This window comes from Bubalus kerabau, chromosome 6, assembly GCF_029407905.1.
Source record: "Bubalus kerabau isolate K-KA32 ecotype Philippines breed swamp buffalo chromosome 6, PCC_UOA_SB_1v2, whole genome shotgun sequence".
NCBI classification, from domain to species: Eukaryota; Metazoa; Chordata; class Mammalia; order Artiodactyla; family Bovidae; genus Bubalus; species Bubalus kerabau.
In genome coordinates, this window is record NC_073629.1 from 84702492 (window position 1) to 84727975 (window position 25484).

Genomic DNA, 25484 nt, shown 5'->3' on the forward strand with positions numbered 1-25484 from the left:
GGTGTGCAACAGTTCAACAATGCTTATTATGGTATTCAGGAATCTGAGGATTCGTGAAGATCTACAGATATCCCTCAGGGATACTAAGGTTTCCTAAATACATAGTGTACACCAATAGACTGGACCCACACAAACTGACAAATAAATCCAAATGCCCACAAATACTTCTAATACCTTGCTATATTATCCATTTCTTTAATTCATGAATCTCATCTGAGTAACAACTGTTCTTCTGGTCTTTCAGGTTGAGGGGCAGGACAGGCTTGTTTGGTTTGTTCACTAGGACCTAGCACAGTGCTGGGCAGATGGTACACTCTCAAAAATTATTTGCTGATTTGACTTGTGTAAATAACAATGGTGCTTATCCCTTAGCAAGAGCCATGCCTGAATGAAGACAAGTCAAAGTGAAGTTGTCACCGTGGCTGTGGGCTAGTCATCATGGTAGGGGGTTCACCAGCCCCACAAGGAGACTCGCCTGTTCTTCCAACCAAACAAGAGTGATGGGATGGTGTAACTGGGCTGGCTCATGTCCCTGAGGCCCCATCTCTTCCAGGGGCTCCTGGAAGACTTCCATAAGACTCCTCTCAGTGAGGAGACATACACACACCTTCTGGACTCACAGGAGCAGATAAAGAGAAAGCTGGAGTTGAGGAGTGAGCAATGAGAGAAGTGAGAATCCTTTCAAGAGAACCACATAAAAAGACAGCAAAAGATATGGGGATGGGAGGACTCTGAGACAGCTAACGTTCAGTAACATACTGATCACATACGTGGCCCTATCCATATGTCATTTCACTTCCTCCTCCTATTAACACCTAAAGTTTTGTGCAGGTGGGAAAACAGAGGCCAGCAGAGGCCAGGGACTGGCCCAAGTTTGTACAGATCCTGAGTGGCTGGGAAGCATTTGAATTCTATTCTGTCTGACGCCACAGCCCATGTGCTTTTCATTGCACTCTTCTGCTCCCATACGAATTATTTTTCAGAGGTCAAATCATTTATTTCCTTTCACGATATTTGCCTCATAGGTCCCTTATTACTGTACTACAACCTGTCCACTCTGGTGTTCCTCACGTGTGTTTTGTACATAGGAAAAATGAATCGTTTGGGGTGGAGAGGAAGTAACTGCTACTTAATACTAAGAAATGGCAAATGTAAAATTTACCATGGAAATACACATTTTAAAAGGCCATCCATTCACGTGAGTGATTGAATCCACTTGTTTCAACAATACAAAGGATGTGGCATGAAATGGGTGACTCTGTGTGATACTGCGGCCACATTAACAGGACTGTGCCTTCCCATTTCGAGTATCAGTGCTCACCCCTCTTTGCCTACGTGGATGATAAGCTGATACTACATAAACATTGTTAAAGCTACAGTTCCATGCTACAGTAATTCACTTAACTTTAACATGATTTATGGTTCTGTCAATCGGGGAGGTTGAAATCCCTGCATTAAAGCTTAAATGCGAGCTTCATATTTAAAAGAGCAAGTGGGTGAGTGTGTGTGATAGAAGAAAACATTCCACAGAAAAGGGAGATACAAGCCCAATACTGACTTTTATATTCTACTCTGAAAAAAGAAAAATAAAGAATAAATCTAAACATAAAACCAACATTATATTAAGCTCAACTAGAAAGACCTGATCGGGATCTATCTGGTTATAGGATGCACAGTGCAGGCAGTACCCAGAAGTCTTATCAATGACAGGATTTCAAAGAAACCTTGCCCAGAACCAGTGCCTTCACTGTGTCTATATGTGTGGATTTATGGCTGGGGGACAAGGAGGTAGGGGTGGAAGAGAGCGAGGGAGAGATGAAGAGAAAGGGGCAAGAAATTCCAAGGGAGAGCAGCTCCTTTTGTCCAAATGTGTTTCAATCTGGGTCCACGTGGTTAATCACCAATCACCCTGTTCTTTTCTCAGGCACTCACCCGGCCGGGGGTGGGGTGGGGATGGGGGGCGGGGTGCATTTTGCCTCTTTAAGAGATTAAGGAGCCACTTGGTCTTTCTGCTCTAACCTGTCCTCCTTGGGACCACATATTAACAGATAGCACTGCAGAAGGGCTCTCTTTAGAAGTTTGCTGCGGGGATGACAAATTAACCCAGCAGGGTGTCCCACACATCTATCTCAGTACAAATTATTAGTGTAATAGAGCTTTTAGTTATGCATTTATCTAGTAATTATTGAACGGTTACACAAAACCAAGCTGAGCAGCCACGGCCCTTTATGAGGCTCACTCGGTGGGTGGCCTTACAGTTAATTTAGGGTACTTCTCCACTAAGCAGTTCACTTGCAGACAAATTAGCTAAACAGCCTTCTCCTTTAAATATTTTCCATGTCACAGTGAAACTCTTTACAATACAATAAAGGTACAGTTTTAATTACACGCTTCCTGACTTTTGTTTAGTTGTAGTTTTAAAACATTTGCTGGCACTGTTTTTTCCTTTGGCTGGGTAGTAATAGCTGGCTGTAAGTATCTGGCTAATGAATTTAATAATTTCCTGAACTGGGACTTAAAGGGCCTTTGCTAAAAAGCTGCTTTTCCTCTTTACCATCCAGTTCCTTCAAATCCCATCAACGACGGTTCCCATTAGGCCCGGCACCGGCACTTGAGCTAACCTTGCCCAGTGTTCACAAGCCCTCTTATTCTCTTTTCAGTGCTCCTCATAGGTGGTACTTGTTAGGTCTGTGATGCCTGCATTTGAAAGTCAATTCTGGCAATTCTGATTGTCGAAAGACAACGTAATGTTTTCTCAAATGACACACTCCAATAATAAATAAACACTTTGCATCTGTTGGCAGATTATTTCAGCACCTTGTTAGCAACAGGTACTTAATTGCTTCTCATTTTCCTGAGATGATTCAATTGTACTAAACCAGGAGAGACAAATTAAATTCAGCTCCACTGAAAGGAGCACTAGCGTGTTCTACAACTAAGTTAAAAATATTTCCTAAGAGGCAAAGGAGTCTTTGATACAAGATATGATACAAGAAAGCTAAATGAACCAACTGCTTAGGTAGCGGGTGTATGCCAAGGAAGGATGCCAAGGTCATGAGAGCGATGGAGCACGAGGCACTTCTTCCTTCTTTAGGGTCCTTCATTTGGGCAGAAACGTTTATAACACCACAGCAAATATTTCATAAAAAGAGGATCAAATCATTCTGAGCTCAGCATTTCTCTTAATGTTCATGAAAACAGAAGCTCTTAATTAAAACTGAGTAAATGTATGGATGTGAGAGTTGAACCATAAAGAAGGCTGAGCATCAAAGAATTGATACTTCCAAATTGTGGTGCTGGAGAAGACTCTTGAAGAGTCCCTGGGACAGCAGGTAGATCAAACCAGTCAATCCTAAAGGAAATCAGTCCTGAACATTCATTGGAAGGACTGTTGCTGAAGCCCAATACTTTGGCCACTTTTTGACTCACTGGAAAAGACCCTGATGCTGGGAAAGACTAAAGACAAACAGAGAAGGGGTCGGCAGAGGATGAGATGGTTAGATAGCATCACTGACTCAAAGGACAAGAATTTGAGCAAACTCAGGGACTGACAGTGGAGGACAGAGGAGCCTGGCATGTTCGGTTTATAGGGTCACAGAGGCTCAGACAAGACAGTGACTAAACAACAACAACAATAAGTGTATATCGAGCACTTATTCACTACCGCTATGCATCTCCCTAAAAGCTGTGAAATACATACATTTCAATATGGTATTATTATCACACATGGAGGATGGAAAGAACCACCCGTTATTTCCAAACTTTCTGTTTGCTGTCAATCAAACCTATGTACTCATTCAACAAATACCTACTAAGTGCTTTGCTAACGCCATCCACAAGGCTGAGAGATACAGAATCTCGGGAGGAAGAATAAAGACGTGGTCCCGTTCTAATGGCCCTGCCATCTAGTGATGACTGAGCCTTCCCACTATTCCTCTCCTTCCTTCCTTCTCTATTATTGTCTTTGAATCTCCAGTGTTCCAACCTTTCCTGGTGACCTCAACTTCCTGGAAAGTTATCTTATTCTCGTAATTCTCTGCAGTGTATTATCTTCAGCCAAACTGGGAGAGACTATTGACTTCATACCCTCACATGTCTCATCATTAAAGGCAAGATCCTTGATTGGGCCACGAGGATCCTGGATTTAGAGAGGTTCATAGAGCATGTAAATGTCTGAACAGAAACTGGCAGGATTCTTTGAAAGCTGCACAATGTATCTTAGGCTTATATGGTTATTGTTTTAATACATATTGCGCATGTCTTCAAAATCAGGGCAATCTGTGCATGTCTTCAAAATCAGGGCAATCTGACTTCTAAAGTCCCTTCATGTGTGTGTGTGTATATATATATATGTTTTGACCCATAAAGAAGTGGGGCTTTGGCCATTTGCTCATTTTGCGTGTCTGGATTCCTCAGTACTTAGTTGTCGAAAGCACAATGGTTTGCTGTTGCTGCCTGCTTACCACTAGGAGGCACTCTCTTTGAGAGGGGTAAGTCACACTGTTTGGACTCGCCCAGGGTCATCTGCCACGGCAGTTCTATCAGGTGGACCCTGATCTTGGCAGCACCCTGGGAGCACCCATCCCAGTAATACAAGGCTGGCTTTCTTGTCTGCCATCTACTAGGAAGTAAGCAAGTTGAGGCCAGAATCCAAGCTTTATTCCCCACTCTATTCAGCAAGTAGCAGAGCACCTTGTACCCTGTAAGTACTTGATAAATATTTGTGGAAAAGTTAACAGGCCCCTAGACAGTAATGGGAGTCTGCACACTAATTTCAATATTAAAAAAAAGTCAAACTGACCTTAAAAGCTATCTTTGAAATGACTTGCACCTAGCAGAAACCCCGCATTTACCAGTAGCAAGGATTCATGGGCTCATAAAAAAAGGTCAAATGATCTGTTTATGGCTGCTATTACAAAAAAAACTCAGTGTGATAATATGAGTTGTATCATACTTATCGAAAGATCTAAATGGCTATGTCATGTCCTTGACTAATAAAAATTGTGAAAACAAACTGTTGAAATAAATGCAGTTGATTTCTCCCAGTAGTGGAGAAAAAGGTAGAAATAGGTTGAAAAAGGCTTAGCACTGGAGGCTAGATTTCTAGTCTTGGCTCTGGCCAACTCAGATTTCGCATTTCTCTGAGTAACGGTAACTATGTTGTTGACTGCTAGCCAGAATATTTTTCTCCTATTTACCTACTTATAAAACCCCAATTTTATACAGAGCAGAAATGTGCTCTGTCAAATACTTCGATTTTCCAGCCTCCCTTGCAGCTAGAGGTGATCAAGAGGCTTAGTTTTGATCATGCTGAGTAAGAGTCTATGAAAGGTAGCAAAATGACCTGGCAGGCACTTTTGGCTTTTGTCTGCTCCCTTCTTTAAAACACGTGGAATGCAGATGCAGGGCAGGAGGGCAGTGGCTACACTGTGACCATGAGGTCACAGCATGAGATTGAGAACAATCCACTAAAGCATGGATAAGAGAAGAAATCTCAGTCCTTGACTGCACTCAGGTGCCGCCATGACAGTTCTGAATCACATATTCGGTTTTCATTTTTTTATTTACTTATTTATGGCTGTGCTGGGTCTCTGCTGCTGTGAGGACTCTCTCCCTAGTTGTGGTGCGCAGGGGCTACTCTCTAGTTGCCGTGTGCAGGCTTCTCACTGTGGTGGCTTTTCTTGCTGCAGATCACTCACTCTAGGGCATGCAGGCTCAGCAGTTGTGGTTCCCGGGCTCTAGAGCAAGGCTCAGTAGTTGTGGCCCATAGACTTAGTTGTTCCAGGGCATGTGGGACCTTCCCAGACCAGGGATTGACTTATGTCTCTTGCATTGGTAGGCAGATTCTTTACCACTGAGCCACCAGGGAAAACTCCATATGTTTGTTTTAGATTTCCAGTTACTTACAGCCAAACACATTCTTAAGGGATCCAGAAAAAGAATTAAACTAGAAGGCTCCAAGAGCACGATTCTGAAATTCTATGGCTCTAGATGAAGCTCAATTGGTGCTTATTTGTCAATTACTCTCAACCTCTGCTTTACAACGTGTATAATGCAGGTTCCTTACTGCCTCTTGATCCCTAAAGCACAGAGTCGCTTTACCTTTGTGCTAAGCATTTAAATTAAGTATCATCTATTATCTCGCTTTTGGAAATAGCAAAGACTTAAGGCAGAAACATAAGTTTCAAGAAGACAACTTTTAAGAAATTCTAAAATATCTCTGGTGAGTACTCCAAATAATTCTCAAAAAGAGTTAGGCCCTTTTAAATCATCAGGCAAACCTACAACTCTTACAAAGGGAAGAAAAAAGAAAAATGATCATTTTTCTTCATTATCATGAAGAAGATGAATTGTCATGATTAAATTCTATGGTTGAAATTCTAAGTACTGCTAAAAGAAAGTCTTTGAAAGCCCAATCTTTCCGTTTAAAGGGCACAGTAACTGTACTAACGCATAATAACATAACAAACACCCTTACGGAAACTTAAGCTCTTCTTCACTCAGTAGCGCATTCCACAGTCTTTAACCTCTTCACCTAATTTTAACTACGTAAGTGTTAGTTACTCAGTCGTATCTGACTCTTTGGGACACTACGAACTGTAACACACCAGGCTTCTCTGTCATAGAATTCTCTAGGCAAGAATCCTGGAGTAGGCAGCCATTCCCTTTTTCAGGGAATCTTTCCAACCTGGGATCAAACCTGAGCCTCCTACATCGCAGGCAGATTCTTTACCATCTGAGCCACCAGGTAAGGTGGCAAAGTATTATCCCCCATGAGATGGCTAAACTGAGGTCACAATGTTAAATGATTTATCAAAGCCATAAACAATGACACTATCAGAGAGGGGATTCATTTTAAGAAACCACATGTCCCTACCTTCACAAGGGAAATTGGAAAATTAGATTCCAATTTTAGATTAGAAGATTAGAATAGCATCAACTAAGAAACACCATAGCTTTTAATAAACCTTACTTCATAATCTTGCAAAAGTTTTCTTTGGATGAAAGGCCATGGTTCTTCCTCATCTTGGACATTCCTTATAAAGAAGTGCCATATAAACTATTGTCATATGTCACCCTTAGTCCTTCTGAAGCAGTGAGAATCTGTCAGTTTCAGGGATGGGATGAATATCTCTTATGTACCTTTTATGCACAACTTGCATACTTTTTATTCATTCAGGTAAAATCTGAGCTCAAAACCCACGGTGTGAGAAACAATGAAGATATCAAAAGGTGTTTATTAGAGATCCTTCCTCACAGAGGTTTTGTTCTAGAGAAAGAACAAGACGTGTACGTGAACTGACAAAGTAAGACCGAGTTGGTGTAGGGAGTGTGAAGACGTGATGTGAGAGGCTCCCAGAGTCTGCAGATTGAGAGATGATGGCAGCCTGGTTGGAGCTGAGCAGATTTCAGGTAGAAAGTGGTACCCGAATTGGTCTTGGGATGGGCAGTGTGTGGACAGGCAAAGGCAGGAGGACAGCATGATAGCATGAGACTTTCAAAGCCCTGATGAAAATGGGTGACTTAATTGTTTGCCTGACCTGATCATGCCCGTGAGTAGATGATTTCATCTACTCCTAAAATAATATAATTCTCTGAGGTTGAGATTAGATCCTCAATTTATAGATGAGGAACCCATTGCTCAGAGAAGCAAAGCTATGTGCCAGGTTCACACAGCTGGTAAAAGTGGTGGAAATGGGATTCAAACACCAGTCCATTCCACCTCCAACCCTAGCTTCTGTACTTACTCACTCCCCTCAAGGCTCTATTTTTCCTGCCTCAGCTTTGCAATCATCAAAGAGAGGTTTCCTGTGTAAAAGGTGGCCACCAAATTTCCAAACATAGCTAATTTTTGCAGTGAAAAATAGGACCATTGCTTGTTTTCAATGAATTTGGTGAATTCATTGAAATTTGAGGTGGATTTGCTATTCTGTAGCTCTGTTAGCACCCCACTCCAGTACTCTTGCCTGGAAAATCCCATGGACGGAGGAGCCTGGTAGGCTGCAGTCCATGGGGTCGCTGGGAGTTGGACACGACTGAGTGACTTCACTTTCACTTTTCACTTTCATGCATTGGAGAAGGAAATGGCAACCTACTCCAGTGTTCTTGCCTGGAGAATCCCAGGGACAGAGGAGCCTGGTGGGCTGCCGTCTATGGGGTCGCATAGAGTCGGACACAACTCAAGCGACTTAGCAGCAGCAGCAGCAGCTCTGTTAGCATACCACCTCAGGTCTGGGCACTGGGGTATATTACACAGCTACTGTCTACTGATTGGTGTTTGTCTAGTCGAGGTATTCCCATGAGGAATTTTAAGGAAGGCAGCAGAGGTCTTACAATCTAGGTGCTATCCAGAGGTGACTATACCATGTGACTCTGAATAAGACTACAGTTTACAGCCTCCCCAGTGCCCCAGGATCCTGATAAAGGACACACCTTTCTCTTCTTCCTGGCCTTTTTGAAGTCTGATCATCTATCTGGATTCTCTAATGATTTACCATTTCAGATTGTAGTAAGAGAAAGTGAAAGTGTTAGTCGCTCAGTTGTGTCTGTCTCTTTGCGACTCCATGGACTGTAGCCCGCCAGGTTCCTCTGTCCATGGGGTTCTCCAGGCAAGAATACTGGAATGGGCTTGCCATTTCCTTCTCCAGAGGATCTGCCTGACCCAGGGGTCGAGCCTGGGTCTCCTGCACTGCAGATGGATTCTTTACCATCTGAGTCACCAGGGAAGCCAAGCCTCTCCTTCCAATAAAAAGAACATGTGAGGTTGAATTCTCCTTAATGTGCATGCCACATTTATTCTACACTGGCTCCCTCTGCCAGACTCTCCTTTTTTAAATCCAGCCTTATCTTCCTAAAACATCAACTCTTAGTCCCAGATGTGATGTCATTCCAAGCATTAGCTTTCCAACAAGTTCACAGAAGGAAGAGGGAATATGATACCTATAGAGAGTATGTCTTAAATAACAATTGTCTAAGCACCAACCTTTAAAAAGGTCTTAGCCCAACAGGGTCTTATGTTAAGCTATCTCAACTCTGTCATGCTGACCACAAAGATGCCGCTGAAGTATTTCATACCAACTACCCCACTTCTCTTCACCAGACCACTAAGTTGGGCAGGATGTAATAAGAATGGGTTCCTGAGAAGATTTCCCAGAAAGGAGACCTGAGGATGCTGTGAACCATATTAAAGTCTGGTGAAAAAATTCTTTGGAATTCCATAATTGTTCCATAATTCTTAAATTGGGCATCTCTTTCTCTTTTCCTTATAAACAATTCCATGAGTATGAACAGAAGACCAAAATTCACAGTTCTGTAGAATAAGAAGGTCCCCTCTGGTTCAACTCAGTGTGGATCATTTTAGCAAATGTGATTAACTGTTTAGCAAGAAGAAGCTCCCAATCATGGCACTTATGGGTAAGTGCTAGAATCATTTCTAGATCTATAGTTTTAAGGCAAGACATACAGAAAGCATTCAGTATTTACTGAATAAATGATAACATACGCACATTGCCTTATACCCCTCAGAGTCTCTACAAATATTGTTTTATTGCAGTTTCTGTGTAAGAATGTGAGGTTGGGAGAAAAAAAAATTCCTTCAACAGTACTGCTGCTGCTGCTGCTAAGTTGCTTCAGTCGTGTCCGACTCTGTGCGACCCCAGAGACGTCAGCCCACCAGGCTCCCCCGTCCCTGGGATTCTCCAGGCAAGAACATTGGAGTGGGTTGCCATTTCCTTCTCCAATGCATGAAAGTGAAAAGTGAAAGTGAAGTCACTCAGTCGTGTCTGACTCTTAGCAACCCTACGGACTGCAGCCCACCAGGCTCCTCTGTCCATGGGATTTTCCAGGCAAGAGTATTGGAGTGGGGTGCCATTACTACTGTCCCCATTTTATTGGAGAGGACATTAAAAAATTCAGACAATAAGCAGAAATGGAAAGAGGCAACTTAACAAACTACCCTGATTGCTGGTGCTGCTGCTTCCTAATCCTGGTGTACCAGGAGTCTTTTCTTCACTTGCAATGCCCTCCATTCATCTAAATGACTTTTAAGCTTTGACTTCGACAATATCTACCCTTTGAAGGTTCTTTAGGTGATATAAAGTGAAAGGTGTGCATTCCACAACATATTCTAAATGCTTATTTTTCTGTACTGGACAATACACTCTATGAGGACAGGAACCACTGAATACCCAGTGTCTGCCCAGTGACAAGCACTCAGTAAATCCTTGATTGATGATGAAGGAACCTCCACAGTTCCTTCCAGAGTTTCCTACAGAAACCTCTGCTTTTAAGATCCATGTAGCATTTAGAACATGTCAGCCTGATCATAAAAAGATGAGAAACATACAGGCCTTATCTCCCTGAGACCAAAAATCTTCTGACTAAATCTTCATATCTCTTACCTCCCACCACAGTTTCAATGCTTAAGGAATGCTGACAACGAGAATAATATCATCACACTGCCCCATTCAAAGAGATTCATTCTGGGAGCACATAATTCCATTCAGATGCAAGGTTTTCAAATTGGGGGGAGGGTAATGCACGTATTTTTCACTCTTACACACAAGTGAAATAATTAGAACACTTAAGAAAGTTCCATCAACGATAACAAGACCTTTAAAGATGGGGCAAGTGAGCTTTCATAATTGTGGATAGAGACACTGCTTCATATAATAGTCAAAATACTTATTTTCTTCAAGGTGATTTCTACACATGTACATTGGCCAGCCCTCTAAACTGCTATATTTCCCTGAGATGTACACAGAGTATTCATAAAGGGATTCAGATTTGTGGGACTCACATTGAGATTAATGCAAGAAATACCAGTTTCTCCAGGCGTATGTCAAAGTAGACAAGAGACCACAACTTTCTAGGATGTTTTATGATAGCAGCTGGTAGATCACAAACTTACCTAAACAAAAATCTGATGGAAGAAAGCAAACGTGGTTACAATTATTCATACTCCTACTGTGGGAGTTTCATAAACAAACTAATAAATATTTTCATCTTGCAACAAGATCAAGTTAAGTGATTTGCTGACATTCTCTTGAGGTTTAAAGCTTGTCTTTAATGTGAAATACAAATCATATTTCTTGTGGACACATTTTAATAATAAACTTAAAAGCACACGAGACAAAAATAATGAAAACATTGCAATGAAAACCAGACAAACTATCTACCACTTCAAAAGGAGTGAATGAAGACGGCTCGTCAACACGGTGATGCAAACAACCTGAATGCAAAATGCCACATATTGAAATCAGGTTTCAAGAAAGGGGGTGAGAGAATGAAAATAAACTCACCTAACACACACATACACCCACACCCACACACACAGGCACATACAAGTGCCCCTCTCATACAATTTCTAAGATAAGGAAGTGTTAGTTGCTCATTAGTATCCAACTCTTGGTGACCCCATGGACTGTGGCCACAAGGTTCCTCTGTCCATGGAATTCTCCAGGTAAGAATACTGGAGTGGGTAGCCACTCCCTTCTCCAGAGGATCTTCCCAACTCAGGGATCTCCCAGATAGCAGGCAGATTCTTTACCATCTGAGCCACCAGGAAAGCCCTTAAGACAGATTTGATTTGGTTAATTCAAATTACCTCCCACCTCTTTGCAACATCCCACCAGCAAAAAAAGAGGTAAGGATCAGGGTTTGATACCAAATCTCTTGGGTCCCTACAATTCCAAAGCAGTCCCCGAGGATAAGAAACTGGAACACTCACTTCCTTCAGAACTACTCTGGGGGAGTCCTCATTGTCTCTCATTTGACTACTCTCGTTCCAAGGTCATGAACTAAGCACAATCAAGGGTGCCGGCGGAGCAGCTCACCTCTGGGTCCTGTAATGACGGGTCGGTGATGCTGTGTGAATGCCGTTCCCAGGGAGGAGGTCTGTGAAGGGGAGGGGCTGCTGAAACCAGACTTCTCCGACTTCTTCAGTGTGGTTGGAGATGGCATTCCTGGCAGGAAGGATGAATGGATAAGCACACTTAAGTCACGGAACACAGCTTATGCAACCTACAAGATCAAACTTAAAAGAATTAAAAAAAGAAATCTACCTGCGAATGGAAAAGTTAATTTGAATTGGTTTGAATTTGTCATAGAAACAAACAGGTAACGGAAGGGTCCCCTGATGTCAGCAGATAGTTGATTTTAACTTACTCTCCTAAATCACAGCCCATTTGAGGGCTTCTGATCTCTAATTATGGAACACCACTTTCCCAGTGCTTCCTGAAAGTTGTTGTCTGGGCCAGAGGCCTCTGGGACCATTCATAGAGAAGGCTATAGAAGCATATGAGGATTCGTATGCAATCATTTCATCTTGCCCATTACTTTACTTCAGTGCCAAGGCACATTTTATACAATTTAGCTGTTTTAACATTTAAATAACCCTCAACAATGGTAACTCAGTTGTTCACCCAGTGAATAATTTATAGTAGAAAAAAAGAAAAGGTAAAAGTTAAACAATAAAAATTAAATGCTTAAAGATGTCATAGCCAATGCAAATAATACTGTAAAAGAATAATGACAATGGAAAGGTATTTAATGACACAGGATAAAGACATAGCAGGCCATTAAAAAATGCGATATTACACTGTGATGTCATTTTAAAATGTATTTCTATGTACAGAGAAAGAACTGCAAAGAAATATGCATAAACTATAATAGCAGTTCTCTTTGCATGTCGGATTTGAGTGATTATCCCTGCTTTTTTCTGCTTGTTTTTTTTTTCTATGATGAACATATATTACTTTATTTTAAGAATATATAATAAAAGTTTGTTTTTAAAAATAGTATTTGTACTATAGTCTAAGCTTTTCATAGCATTTCCAGCATAGCAAATGCTCTAGGAAGAAAATCATGCAAAAATTGTCCCCTGTAATTACTGCATGTGTAATGTTCTCAGCAACCACACTGACACACACAACTAGAGGCATCTATCAGTTTGGTAGGGTGCCAATTAAAACCATGAAAACTTGGATGTAAAAATAAAGGAAATGATTCCTAGTCTCCACATCACGGGACAAATTTGGGCTCTTTTAAATTTGCAGTACAAAATTGGTCTGATTTCATGTCAAAGAACCAAATCTCATTTCACTTATATATTTATTGTATTGTGCTCTGTCTATGGCCAGAGAATTATTTGGATGACCTGGAAAAATAAATAATAAAAATAATAATGATAATAGCATGTAACTGTTATCAAGTAGTTGCTAAGTATCATTACTATTCTAAGCGCTTTGTAAGTATAGATCTGTTCAGAAACTTAGCTAGTTTGGCCAATGTCTAAACATGTCCTTATTTCTGACCACAGATTTCCTTAATGAGATTCTACAAGACAACCTTCAAGTGTCACTACAGATTCTGTAAGAACAGAGACCAGGCCTGCCTCTATTTTCAGGCTATCTGACAAACAGGCTAGAACATACCAAGTGGCCTGAAAAGATATGTAAACTATTAACACTTTTACAGTTCTCAGCTTTATCTGTGCCTTTACTAAGAGATGCCTGGGCAGAGCCAGACTTGGGGCTTTAACCCCAGGAAAGAAACAAACTGCAAACTGTAAGTAAATCTGCATAGACAGACAAAGACAACATGAAGCGGTGTGTGATTTTCACACAAACTAGACAAATCAGGATCAGAGCCATTCTAGATCAATATCTACGTGACTTGAATTAGAAACAAGTCACTAAGTGACTTTAGCTATATTTGTTTGCTCGCTGAATCAGTAACCAAAGTCATGTCATGCCAATGTCCTAACATCATTAGGATGAATTGAGATTTTGGGTTAACGTTCACTGCAAGTAACCTAACCTAAGGTATCGTCATGAGAAGAGATTTCAAATTTAAAAATAAAAGGAAAGAAATACAAAGCTCCAAATGTAAACAAATCTCCCAATTCATTCAAACTTCTTCTGTGCAAACACATTTTAAGGCTTCCAACCAGTCCACTGATTTAAACTCAGCCAAATGCCTGAACTATGTGTCATAGAGCAGAAATAGAATAGAAAATGAAAATGTCAAAACTTTTAAGATGGCAGGATTTTTTTCAGATGATGGAATTGATGAAATGCAGTATCTGAACTAATCTTATTAAAGAAAGCAAATGGTTTGACTCAAGGAAAAGCTGTCATTTCTTTGAAAAGTTCATGTTTTTCCAACCCATGCCATTCTAAGTAGGGCAGAAACGCTGACATGCTTTAAACCCACCAGTTCCACTCTTAAAAGGGGGAGGGAAATTATATTTAGATGATACACATCAAGATGATGAAGGTGGTAAATGGATTCAAAATGATCAAAATTCAAATCCTCTTTAAAAGGGTTAAACTGAGAAGAAATACTGTGTGTACACGAAGAACAAGCCAAACTCTGTATAATCTTCTAAATTTATCACAGCCAAGTAATATGAACCCTGAGACTGTCATGAATTTCAAAATTACTTTATGTTTTCAATTTTTAAAGACTCATATTGAGCACTTTTCCTTATTATATACTTTAATATTTTCTCCATATGCATAATGTATGTTTTGGTTAATTTGCTCTGTATACTTAATTGACCAAATGAAGTTTCAAAATGCTAGTCAACTGATTTCTGTTTAAAGCTAGACAACATTAATCCTAGCTTTTCTCTCTGAAATCAAATTTGGTTTCTGTATGTTATGTTAAAAATAAACCCCTTGTTAAAATTTCTTTTACCAAATAGCTATACAACTGTTATACAATTACTGCACAGATGAATGACTGACTGGCTTTCTCTTAATGAGTCAAAACTTTCATTTCAATATATTTTTTAGAAGTATCAGATTTTTTAAAAAAGATGATGATGTAATGCTACACATTTTTCTGGAACAAACAAAATATTACTTCAAAATTCTTTTTGATATGTAAAAATAAAGAAGTCTAGCTGGATTTAGAAAAGGCAGAGGAACCAGAGATCAAATTGCCAACATCCGCTGGATCATCAAAAAAGCAACAGAGTTCCAGAAAAACATCTATTTCTACATTATTGACTATGCCAAAGCCTTTGACTGTGTGGATCACAATAAACTGTGGACAATTCTGAAAGAGATGGGAATATCAGACTACCTGATCTGCCTCTTGAGAAATTTGTATGCAGGTCAGGAAGCAACAGTTAGAACTGGATATGGAACAACAGACTGGTTCCAAATAGGAAAAGGAGTACGTCAAGGCTGTATATTGTCACCCTGCTTATTTAACTTATATGCAGAGTACATCATGAGAAACACTGGGCTGGAAGAAGCACAAGCTGGAATCAAGATTGCTGGGAGAAATCTCAATAACCTCAGATATGCAGATGACACCACCCTTATGGCAGAAAGTGAAGAAGAACTAAAAAGCCTCTTGATGAAAGTGAAAGAGGAGAGTGAAAAAGTTGGCTTAAAGCTCAACATTCAGAAAACTAAGATCATGGCATCTGGTCCCATCACTTCATGGCAAATAGATGGGGAAACAGTGGAAACATTGGCTGACTTTAATTTGGGGAGCTCCAAAATCACTGCAGATGGTGATTGCAGCCATGAAATTAAAAGACGCTTACTGCTTGGAAGGAAAGTTATGACCAACCTAGACACCATATTAAAAATCAGAGACATTACTTTGTCAACAAAGGTCCATCTAGTCAAGGCTATGGTTTTTCCAGTAGTCATGTATGGATGTGAGAGTTGGACTATAAAGAAAGCTGAGCACCGAAGAATTGATGCTTATGAAGTGTGGTGTTGGAGAAGACTCTTGAGAGTCCCTTGGACTGCAAGGAGATCCAACCAGTCCATTCTGAAGGATATCAGTCCTGGGTGTTCATTGGTAGGAGTGATGTTGAAGCTGAAACTCCAATACTTTGGCCACCTCAAGCGAAGAACTGGCTCATTGGAAAAGACCCTGATGCTGGGAAAGATTGAGGGCAGGAGGAAATGGGGATGACAGAGGATGAGATGGTTGGATGGCATCAAAGACTCAATGGACGTGGGTTTGGGTGGACTCCAGGAGTTGGTGATGGACAGGGAGGCCTGGCGTGCTGTAGTTCATGGGGTCGCAAAGAGTCGGACACAACTGAGCGACTGAACTGAACTAAGCCTGACTTTATCAGGTGAGTCCTTCAAAAGAAGGATTAGAAGTCAGAGAGAGTCTCCTGCTTACTTTGAAAAAATAAGCTGCCACATGGTAAAAACGACCTGTGAGAGGCCCACATGACAAGGACCTGTAGGTACCTCGAGGGGCTAAGCAGGGCTGTTACTGACAGAGGGCTTTAAGGAAGCTAAAACCTTAGTCTTAAAGCTGCAAGGAATAGAATTCTGCCAAATCATGTGTTGGGATTGATGTATATAAAATACCAGGTGTAAAAAATAGATAGCAAATGGAAACCTGTTATAAAGCACAGGAAGCTCAGCTCAGGGCTCTGTGATGACCTAGAGAGGGTGGAATGGGCAGTGTGGGTGGGAAGTTCAAGAGGGAGGGATCTATGTACACATATGGCTGGTTCACTTCATTGCACAGCAGAAACTAACACAACATTGCAAAGCAATTAAAAAGAAAAAAATCCTTTCTCCCCCCCACCCCCATCCCGGAGAAAACCCTAAGCGAAAGGACTTTGGCCTGGAAAAAATTTTGATTGTAGTCTTGTGAGTCCCTGAGTAAAGGAACCAGCTAAGCAGCGTTCAGACTCTTGACCCATGGAAACTGTGAGATAATAAATGTGTGATGCGTTAAGCTAAACTTGTGGTAATTTGTTATACAGCATTAGCAGACGAACATGATATTAAAATATAAGACTTGTTGACCCTAGTAATACGTATATTAAAGATGCCTGGTGTAAGTCATTTCAGTCGTGTCCGACTCTTTGCGACCTCATGGACTGTAGCCAGCCAGGCCCCTCTGTCTGTGGGACTCTTCAGTCAAGAATACTGGAGGTTTCCATGCCCTCCTCCAGGGGATCTTCCGACCCAGGGATGGAACCCGCATGTCTTACATCTCCTGCATTGGCAAGTGGGTTCTTTAACACTAGCGCCACCTGGGAAGCCCATTAAAGATGCTTACTATGCACTAACTAATCTCTAGAAATCCAGAAGTTTTCAATATTTTTAATGTCTGTTCTAGTAATGAGGTTTTCTACTAGCCTACGCTCACCCAGAGAAAATGGTTAAGACATCTTCTTAGGAAAGGGGCTTAAAGTTATTTCTAGTGGTGTAAGCACTTTGGAAAATTTATATTTTCTCCTGATTATTTCAAGAAATAACAATATTAAAATGTGATCAAATGATATGAAGAAACTCAAAATAATTCTTGAGGTCTCTTATAACAAATCAAGAGTTTTGGGGGGGGGTAACTTTTTGCTGCAAACTGAAATCAAAAAAGAATATACAGGGGAAAAATCATAATCAATATTAACTCCCCCTCTCTCCTGAGTCATGAGATTACCACACACTTTGACCAAGAATTTTATAGTGACAAGAAGCAAATACTACAGGAATGAGAAGAAAGTATAATAATGCTGTTCTTTGCTTGAGAAAGCTTCTAAAATGAGATATTTTTGAGTCAAGGAGCTATAACATTAGTGGGAAAGGGGGAAGAAAGAGAGATCACAATAACCTATAATTATTCCACTGACAATAGAACAACATGCTAGATTTTAAAAGGAGGCAAAAAGTCCAGGTTAGTGCTTAATTTGTTAGAGTACTTAGTCAAAAATCCAACTGTCCTGTGAAACTTATCCCTGTTTAATGTTGTTCAAGACAGCACGACCTTATCTTGTCTGTCGTTGGAGCTTGGGTGATGTAGTTCCAGTTGTCAGAGAAGATTTAACTGGTATATGTTTCTTTCTTCAAAGTATTAAAGTTGAGAACAGAAAACTTAGGGGACTTCACTAGAGGTTCAGTAGTTAAAATTTCGTGGTCCTCCTGTAGGGGACAAGGGTTTGATCCCTGGTCAGGGAACTAAATCCCAGATGCCACGTGGCCCGGCCAAAAAAAAAAAAAGGAAAGAAAGGTTAGTTTTAATACTGTTCATTTAGACTCACAATCTGTTTGGGAGAAGCTCTGGAAACCGACAAACTCTGCACTTTCAATTTAAAATCCAACATATAAGCCGGTTAGAGAGGACCACTAAATGCTGCTTAAGTTCGGTTGTTCATGTTTGACTTCAGACATTCTCCTGTTTGCTATCATGATCGAATTCCCAACAACCTATCTTTACTGCTTTACCAGAACAACTATTATACTAAATCTAAAGGCTATTAGAAGCCTTCATCCACCAAGGAGCCTCAAGAGAGCCAGAAGGCAGCTAAAAAGATGCCATCAAATTCCTACATATTGATCATTTCCAAAAATCAGGCTGAGAATAATAAAAGCCACAAATGACAGAGTCCTGCTATGTGCCCTGTACTTACAAATCCTTATGTCTGCGTCTCAGAATGGTAGGTATTATTATCCTACCTACCTATAACTTAGTGTCACAGAAAGTAGGTATCAAGGATATCAAGCAACTCGCTCAAGATCATACAGCCATTCTTTTCTGTACACCTGTAACTAGCACGTCACTGTTAATCAACCACACTGCAATATAAAATGAAAATTAAAAGATACAGCCATTAAGTGATCATTCTGACCCAGGTCTCTCAGGTTCTGAAGCTTGTATTATTTTGTTAAATATCATACTCCCTCCTGTAGTTTCCCTTGCACACTATAAAAACAGTGTCCTATTTAAGGCAACAAAATATAGTTGAACTTTCTGATATCCAAAGAAAAGTGATTATCAACTGCAAAAGAATATGCAAAATATTAAAATGACTCTGAAGTACAACATTAAGAATCATCTTGTCTTATATACCAGAGGTTTTACTTGGCCTTAGTAGGAATCAGTTAGGATTTTATTAAACATCCTGAATATATTACCAGTAATTCTAACACAGAACCTCCAAAAGAAAAATATCACATAGACTTAGAAGTCTTCTAATAGATAATAGATGTTAAGTTCTAAAACAGCAAATATATACACATTAATATATACAACAGGCCTCTTTTCTATTCAACACCTTGTTTTCTCAATAGCCTCCTGCAGACATTAGCAGAAAGGATCACAATTCTTCTTTTAAGAGTCATTGATAAACTCCAAGCCTAGTCTGTATGATAATGCAGAAATACCTCACTTAATCAAAAGTATGTGGCTAACACACACAATTATTTAAAATTCAGTAAGTCTTGACATCAAGGGAGACCTCTGAGCTACTAACATTGGTGTCAAAGCAGGTAACTAAGTAGAGGCATTTCACTCATAGGAAAGTGCAGCTTTACAGAAACTAAGAGAAGTATTTCAAGAAGACAGTTGTGACGGAGTGAGGTGAGTGCTGTTGAGAGGTCAAGCATAATGAGAATAAACGAGCTCTGTGAGAGTAAGGAGCATGGAAGATGGGTTAGAATGGTCTGCAAAAATCAACAGGAAGGGAAGAAGCAGGGCAATCGGTATAGTCAATTCTCATGAAACTAGTTTGTAAAGGGAAGCAGACAATTAGGGTAGTAGCTTTAGGGAGAAGGGTGGAAGCAGTGGGAGACAGTAAAGCATGCTGGCCTACTGATGGAAGTGTCCAGCAGGTGGGCAGAAGGCCGTGGCTTGGTGGGAGGATAACTGAGCTAGCGAAGTCCCAGAGAGGGTGAGAAGCCACAGATTAGTACGTGGAAGAGCAAGCCAGGATTTGGACCGAGCTAGCCAAAGCCCTTCCTCCCTTCAGTATACTATTTCACCCAGGTGCCCACTTCTGAAAAAAGTTCTCATTACTGCTACAAACCAATCACAGGCTGGTTTAAAACAGAGCTTATTAATGGTATGTAAACATTTTTCTCCAGCCTAAATAACATGCTAACTGCCGTCCTGACTGTTCTCTCTACATTCGGGTCTTCAGATTCCCTTCTACCTCCAGGTCTCAGTGTGGGGTATGGATACACCAGTCATGGCCGTCAGACTAACGTTGTCGGCATAAACTGCAGTGCCATTTCTCAAGCACCAAACAAAAGCTGAGGACCAGCACTCTATCTCGCAAGTCACCTACCACCAGCAGATTTATGCCCAGACGCTCAGCTTCTAGATGCAGAGCACTGTCCCAGTCTCTAGCCCCCCAAGCAAGAACAGAACCATTCTAGGGCCATTTCAGCTAGACTTTATATGAGATCATCTCCAAGTGTGATGCTAAATAAAGACTGTGATTGGATAGATTAATCCCACAGTCAAAGGACCATCCTGTTTTGTGGCTATCAACACATGCTGTGTGATAGGAGGAGTTAGTTCAAGATACTGTATTCACCCTAGATTTGTGTCCTAATGGTAAAACCCATTAGGGTTCATTCTAAAGTAATTTAGTATGATTAACACACTCAACAATACAAAAAGGTAAAACATTCAGACTGTTTTGACTTTTAACATTTTTCAGTGAATAAAAATGTTTTAAAATCATTTTTATGATGGAGAGAATAAAATGAAAGTTAATACAGCTTCTGAGGTGTATCCTCCTTGTTCTATATGAAACCATTTAAAATGAGCTAAAAGGACCTCCCCCCAAAGAATTATCACATCATAAAGAAGTTCAGGTAATTTAAAAGGCTTGGACACAAATGATTTCTTCAATTTAGAAAAAAATGGGAGAATGGAGTAAAAAATTATATGGATAATTCAGGAGAAAAGAAATGATGAGTTCGCTAATGTATTCCAAATGTTCACTTGTTGAGTGAAAATTTACAACCACAGAAAGTGAAGGATACACACAAGGAAACTGCTAAGTCACTTCAGTCATGTCCGACTCTGTGCGACCCCATAGACGGCAGCCTACCAGGCTCTGCCGTCCCTGGGATTCTCCAGGCAAGAACACTGGAGTGGGGTGCCATTTCCTTCTCCAATATGTGAAAGTGAAAATGAAAGTGAAGTCGCTCAGTCGTGTCCGACTCTTAGCAACCCCATGGACTGCAGCCTACCAGGCTCCTCCATCCATGGGATTTGCCAGGCAAGAGTACTGGAGTGGGGTGCCATTGCCTTCTCCGCACAAGGAAACTACCATACAAAAAAAAATCTGGTTCCTGAGCCAACAATAAAGTCTCATGACTTCTGAGATTTCCTTTCCTTTCAGGGTAAATACAGACACCCCACTGTCAGGATGCTGCTATTGTTCGGTTGCTCAGTCATGTCCGACTCCTTGTGACCCCATGGACTGCATCACGCCAGGCGCCCCGTCCTTCACTATCTCTCAGAGTTTGCTCAAACTCATGTTCATTAAGTCAATGATGCCATCCAAACATCTCATCCTCTGTAGCCACCTTCTCCTGCCCTCAATCTTTCCCAGCATCAGGATCTTTTTCAATGAGTCAGCTATTGCATTTCATATACTTACAAGTTGGAGATTCCCTACCCATCCTATCTTCTCCCTAACCATCTCACCCTCTCCCATGTATTCAGGGAAGGATTGATTTTGGCTCAACACAGCACTCACACACATTCACAGAGGACTGAGAATGAAAAAGAAATTACTGAGAAAACTAAACTATTTTCTTTGCATGAAAAAATAGTACAATATAGCATAATGTTTTATTCATTCTGCCTAGATACCCAGATGAAAAGTTAAAAACTCAATCATACATATGTTTAGTTTATATCTGCTCTGTCCAATATGGTAGCTACTAGCCACATGTGGTTACTTAAATTTAAATTAATTAAAATTAAATGAATTAAAAACTTCAGTGGCTCAGCACAGCCACATTTCAAGTGCTCAATGGCCTTGTTTGGCTAGCTGTTACAGTATTGGACAGTGCAGAGTTAGAACATGTTGCATCACTGCACACAGTTCCATTCGACAGCTTTGGTCTATATGCCACCAAATAATCTTTTAGATTTTTGGTCCTGCTGTAGAACAGCAGATAAATCTTACTTTGATATATTTTATCAGCATGTTTAACCCTCTTTTAAGTTGTAAAAGCAAAGCACATGCACTATACATGAATTGTATAAAGGGAAATAAAAAAAAACAAACAAACGCCTTTTCCTCTTTATCGTCAACAAGCTGAGGGTAAGCCAGTGCTCAAACTTGGTAAATAACCTTTTAGAGACTTTTCTCCACTCACAATATTCATTTAGAAGATGTGGAGTTAAGTGTTTATCAAAATATGTTCACTCTGTCAGTTAAAACATGATTGAAAGCTTGGAGTTTAAGGTGCCTGCTGGTAGAATTTAATTTGTAAGAGATGCACAGTCTGTGACATTCCCTGCTTGGGCTATGCCTACACTGGGAATCTATTAAGTCCTAATGTTCCTTGGTTACAAGCAGAGCACCCATCATTTTACTTAAAATCTGAAAACTGATGTGAACATTTCATAAGGGAAAAAGGAAATATAATTTTAGGTCTCTTCAAATTGCTTGAACTGTGAAATCAAGTAATGAATGCTAGAAAAGGTTCTGTCAGCTAGAATCTCAGCTTAGTGTAGTCAGCCTTTTCTTGCTAAACCTTATTATGGCAAAGCATTTGATTTTTCATCTCTGCACTCTGTTCATCTCCACAAATAAACTACTTTGACCTCCACCTGTTATGTTACTTAGTGAAATCTGCCTGCCATCCTTCAATAACCCTATTCTTTGCCTTCAAAGGCCTTTGAGTCGTCGACAAAGTGGGGAGGTAGAGCCGTGCAATGAACTGAGTGGATAGCACTTTGTAACTATGTGGTAGTTCATAGCTCAGGACACAAGCCACAGGGCAAAAGGAAATGGATTTTTTTTTTTTAAGCTATGCCTGGGGATGCTGGAAGGGGGCAATACATTTAATCATTTTAACATTAAAAATTTTCACAGAAACATGCTCTCTTTTGAGTTCTTATTTAAGGCAGAAAACTGGCTTCCTCCTCATAAGAAGACCTCTCTCAAAAAGAGTCATACCTTCATTTCAGAGAGATAAGCCAACAGGTCATTTCAAAGCTTAAAAATACTTAAGCAGGTTTATGATTCTGACAGTTGGCAAAACAAAATGAACTGCTAACCTCAAATGCAGCTTTGTGGATACAAAAGGCCCAGATCATTGTTAAAAACTACTAAAACAAACAAAAACATAAAATCAAAAGGAAATAGCTGCGTACAACGACATGAGCTGTTTTCTGAAGCAAAATGACATATCAGAAGAGAGGATTCTGTGTAAAGTTGCACTTCTGATGAATGCTACATTCAACAGACAAGATGGTGTCTGTCTAATTACACTGAACACTTATCAGAGCGGGATTAGCAGGATGTTTCTGCTCACTGTCACTCTTTGTGACAACGTAATGATAGATTCGTTTACTTAGGAGTGCAATTATTAAAAACCGTGCTGTTTTCTTAACTGTCTTCATATCTTGGAAATATTTTATTAAAAATTACTTATCTGACATAAAGGGTAAATGCTTGGCAAAGCTTTTCATATCAATTAAGTAAATGAGTAAGTTCCATTCAGTCACAGTCTTTGTTGAGCATCTTATGCAAGTTTGTGGAAACTTGATCACTATAACAATTTTATATTGGAGTTAATGATTCACCCATTTTTCGCCTTGTCTTATTTGTCCAAATCCTGAAGTTCGGTTTTCACTGAAACTAAAAACTGCTCATGGCCGACATTTTCTCTGGAGTCATGATTTAGCACTTCTCCTTCATATTCACACCTTTTTTTGGAACCCCACACAAGAATCCAATTTTATACAGACAACTCTCCATGGGCCAATCAGAATGGGATGCTAGCAAGATACCATCTTCTGCATCTTTTTCTACTTGAATAATTCACTTTATCCAGTGCCTATTAGGAAAAGGTCTTCATGCACGATAAAACCAAGAAAGCAAACCACACTGGACTCTACAAGTAGGCTGGCTACCTCCCAAGCCAAAGGACTATTTCCATACGTATTTAAACAGACAAACCTAGGTTCCTCTCTCTCTCTCTCTCTTTTTTGATTCCAGTTACCAACCCTCAAATACTAACTGTCACCAACTGAATGTGAAAAACAACCAAATATATGTACTGAGGGTAAGTTGATGAACCCCTCCCACAGGGAGAGTTTATTTCTCAGGCTTTGGTCAACTTAAGACAACTATCAATTAGTCCAAATGGAAGATAATGACATTTATAACAACTTTTCTCTGCAAAAGTCTCCAAATGTGTGGCTAGGATAGAAATTTATGTGACCCAATATAATAATTATGTGTTATAAAGATTTTTTTTTAAACTAAAGGCATGTTAAGGCTTCAATGCCAATGGACAAACTCATGAAAATATCAAGCACATCAAAAGGAGAAAACTGACCAGTTAAGTCTTTTGAGGATACAATTTCATTTCTAAAGGAAAAAAGAAATCACCCACTGGCAAAAAGAACTCTTAAAATTAGAAGCAGGTGTCTTTGCTATGAAGTGATAAATATCAAAGAATAGCTGGCCCTGAAAAGTATTCTTATGCATCCCATATTACTTTTAATCTTCACACGTGTATTTTGACATTAGAACATGAAGTGCTGCTTATGCAAGTCCCTAAAGTGTGTTAACACATGAGGGACACTGCACAGCCATTTTGATAAACTGTTTCTTCGCTCAGGTTCATGAAATGGCTGAAAGGCAGACTGCGGATTCTAATGGGCCTTAAGTCATAAGTAATCATGATATCCTAGAATGCATTCATCTTGGAAGCTCGTCACAGTGAAGTGATTTCAGGGTCGACAACTAACACTGCAGAATCGTCTGGTGCTGCAGAGGACACTTCGGATTAGAAATGGATATTGGGTTGCCATTCCTTGAAAGTCTAATGACTTGAGTGTGTTTCCAAGGATGCAAATGAAAAAAACTTCACCTCTCCTTAGATACAAAGTGGAAAATCCCTAGAGGTTGGCATGTTCCTTCCAAATGAGGGACAATGAGATGTTTCGAACACATTAAAATGTGGAGGATCATCTGAATGGACATTTGCAGCTGTCTGTGAAGCCTGTCTCCATTGTGGCTGGGGGTGCTCGACCACAGCACAGAGTCCCCCACTCCAAACAGACCCAGAGAACAGGGAACCAAAGTAACCCAGGATTTAAAAATCCAAATGTTTCAGAGTGGGGGTTTAATTGTTGCAAAAGGGAGATCAGTAATACTTTGAAGAGGCATGCTGAATAACTGTATTTATTCAGTTATTCTATCAGGGTTTAATATTTCATCAAATTAAAGAGATGCTTTGAAATCAAATGATTTTTTTTTTATTTTTACTCCTGAAGTTTTCTCCTGTCCTAGAGACATACTTTGTGACTCGGTACAGGAGAGAACACTCTCCACTTTTAGTACCTACTGATTTACTACGTCAATGTGAACATTTCTTATCATCTTCAAGGATGTAACTCACCCATCATCTCCAAAAGGGTGCCATGTCTTTGATTAATTGATGAGCTTACGATGTGTTTGAAATCCATGGATAGATAGAGTTGGATAAATAGGCATTATTGTAATTCTC

The 25484-nt window shown here is 40.2% G+C and overlaps 1 protein-coding gene across 7 annotated transcripts in view; it reads right to left on the reverse strand.

Moving 5' to 3' along the window:
* Positions 1-25484, reverse strand: part of NFIA (nuclear factor I A) — a 400419-nt gene that overhangs the window by 74496 nt on the left and 300439 nt on the right. For 4 of the 7 annotated variants that reach the window (XM_055585662.1, XM_055585661.1, XM_055585663.1 and 1 more), the window contains exon 7: positions 11835-11963. In XM_055585662.1, coding sequence (XP_055441637.1) covers positions 11835-11963 — 129 coding nt within the window. Of the gene's footprint in view, positions 1-2015; positions 11231-11268; positions 11571-11728; positions 11964-25484 lie in introns of those variants that run through there. The other 3 variants (XM_055585664.1, XM_055585665.1, XR_008715917.1) reach the window with 3 other exon arrangements.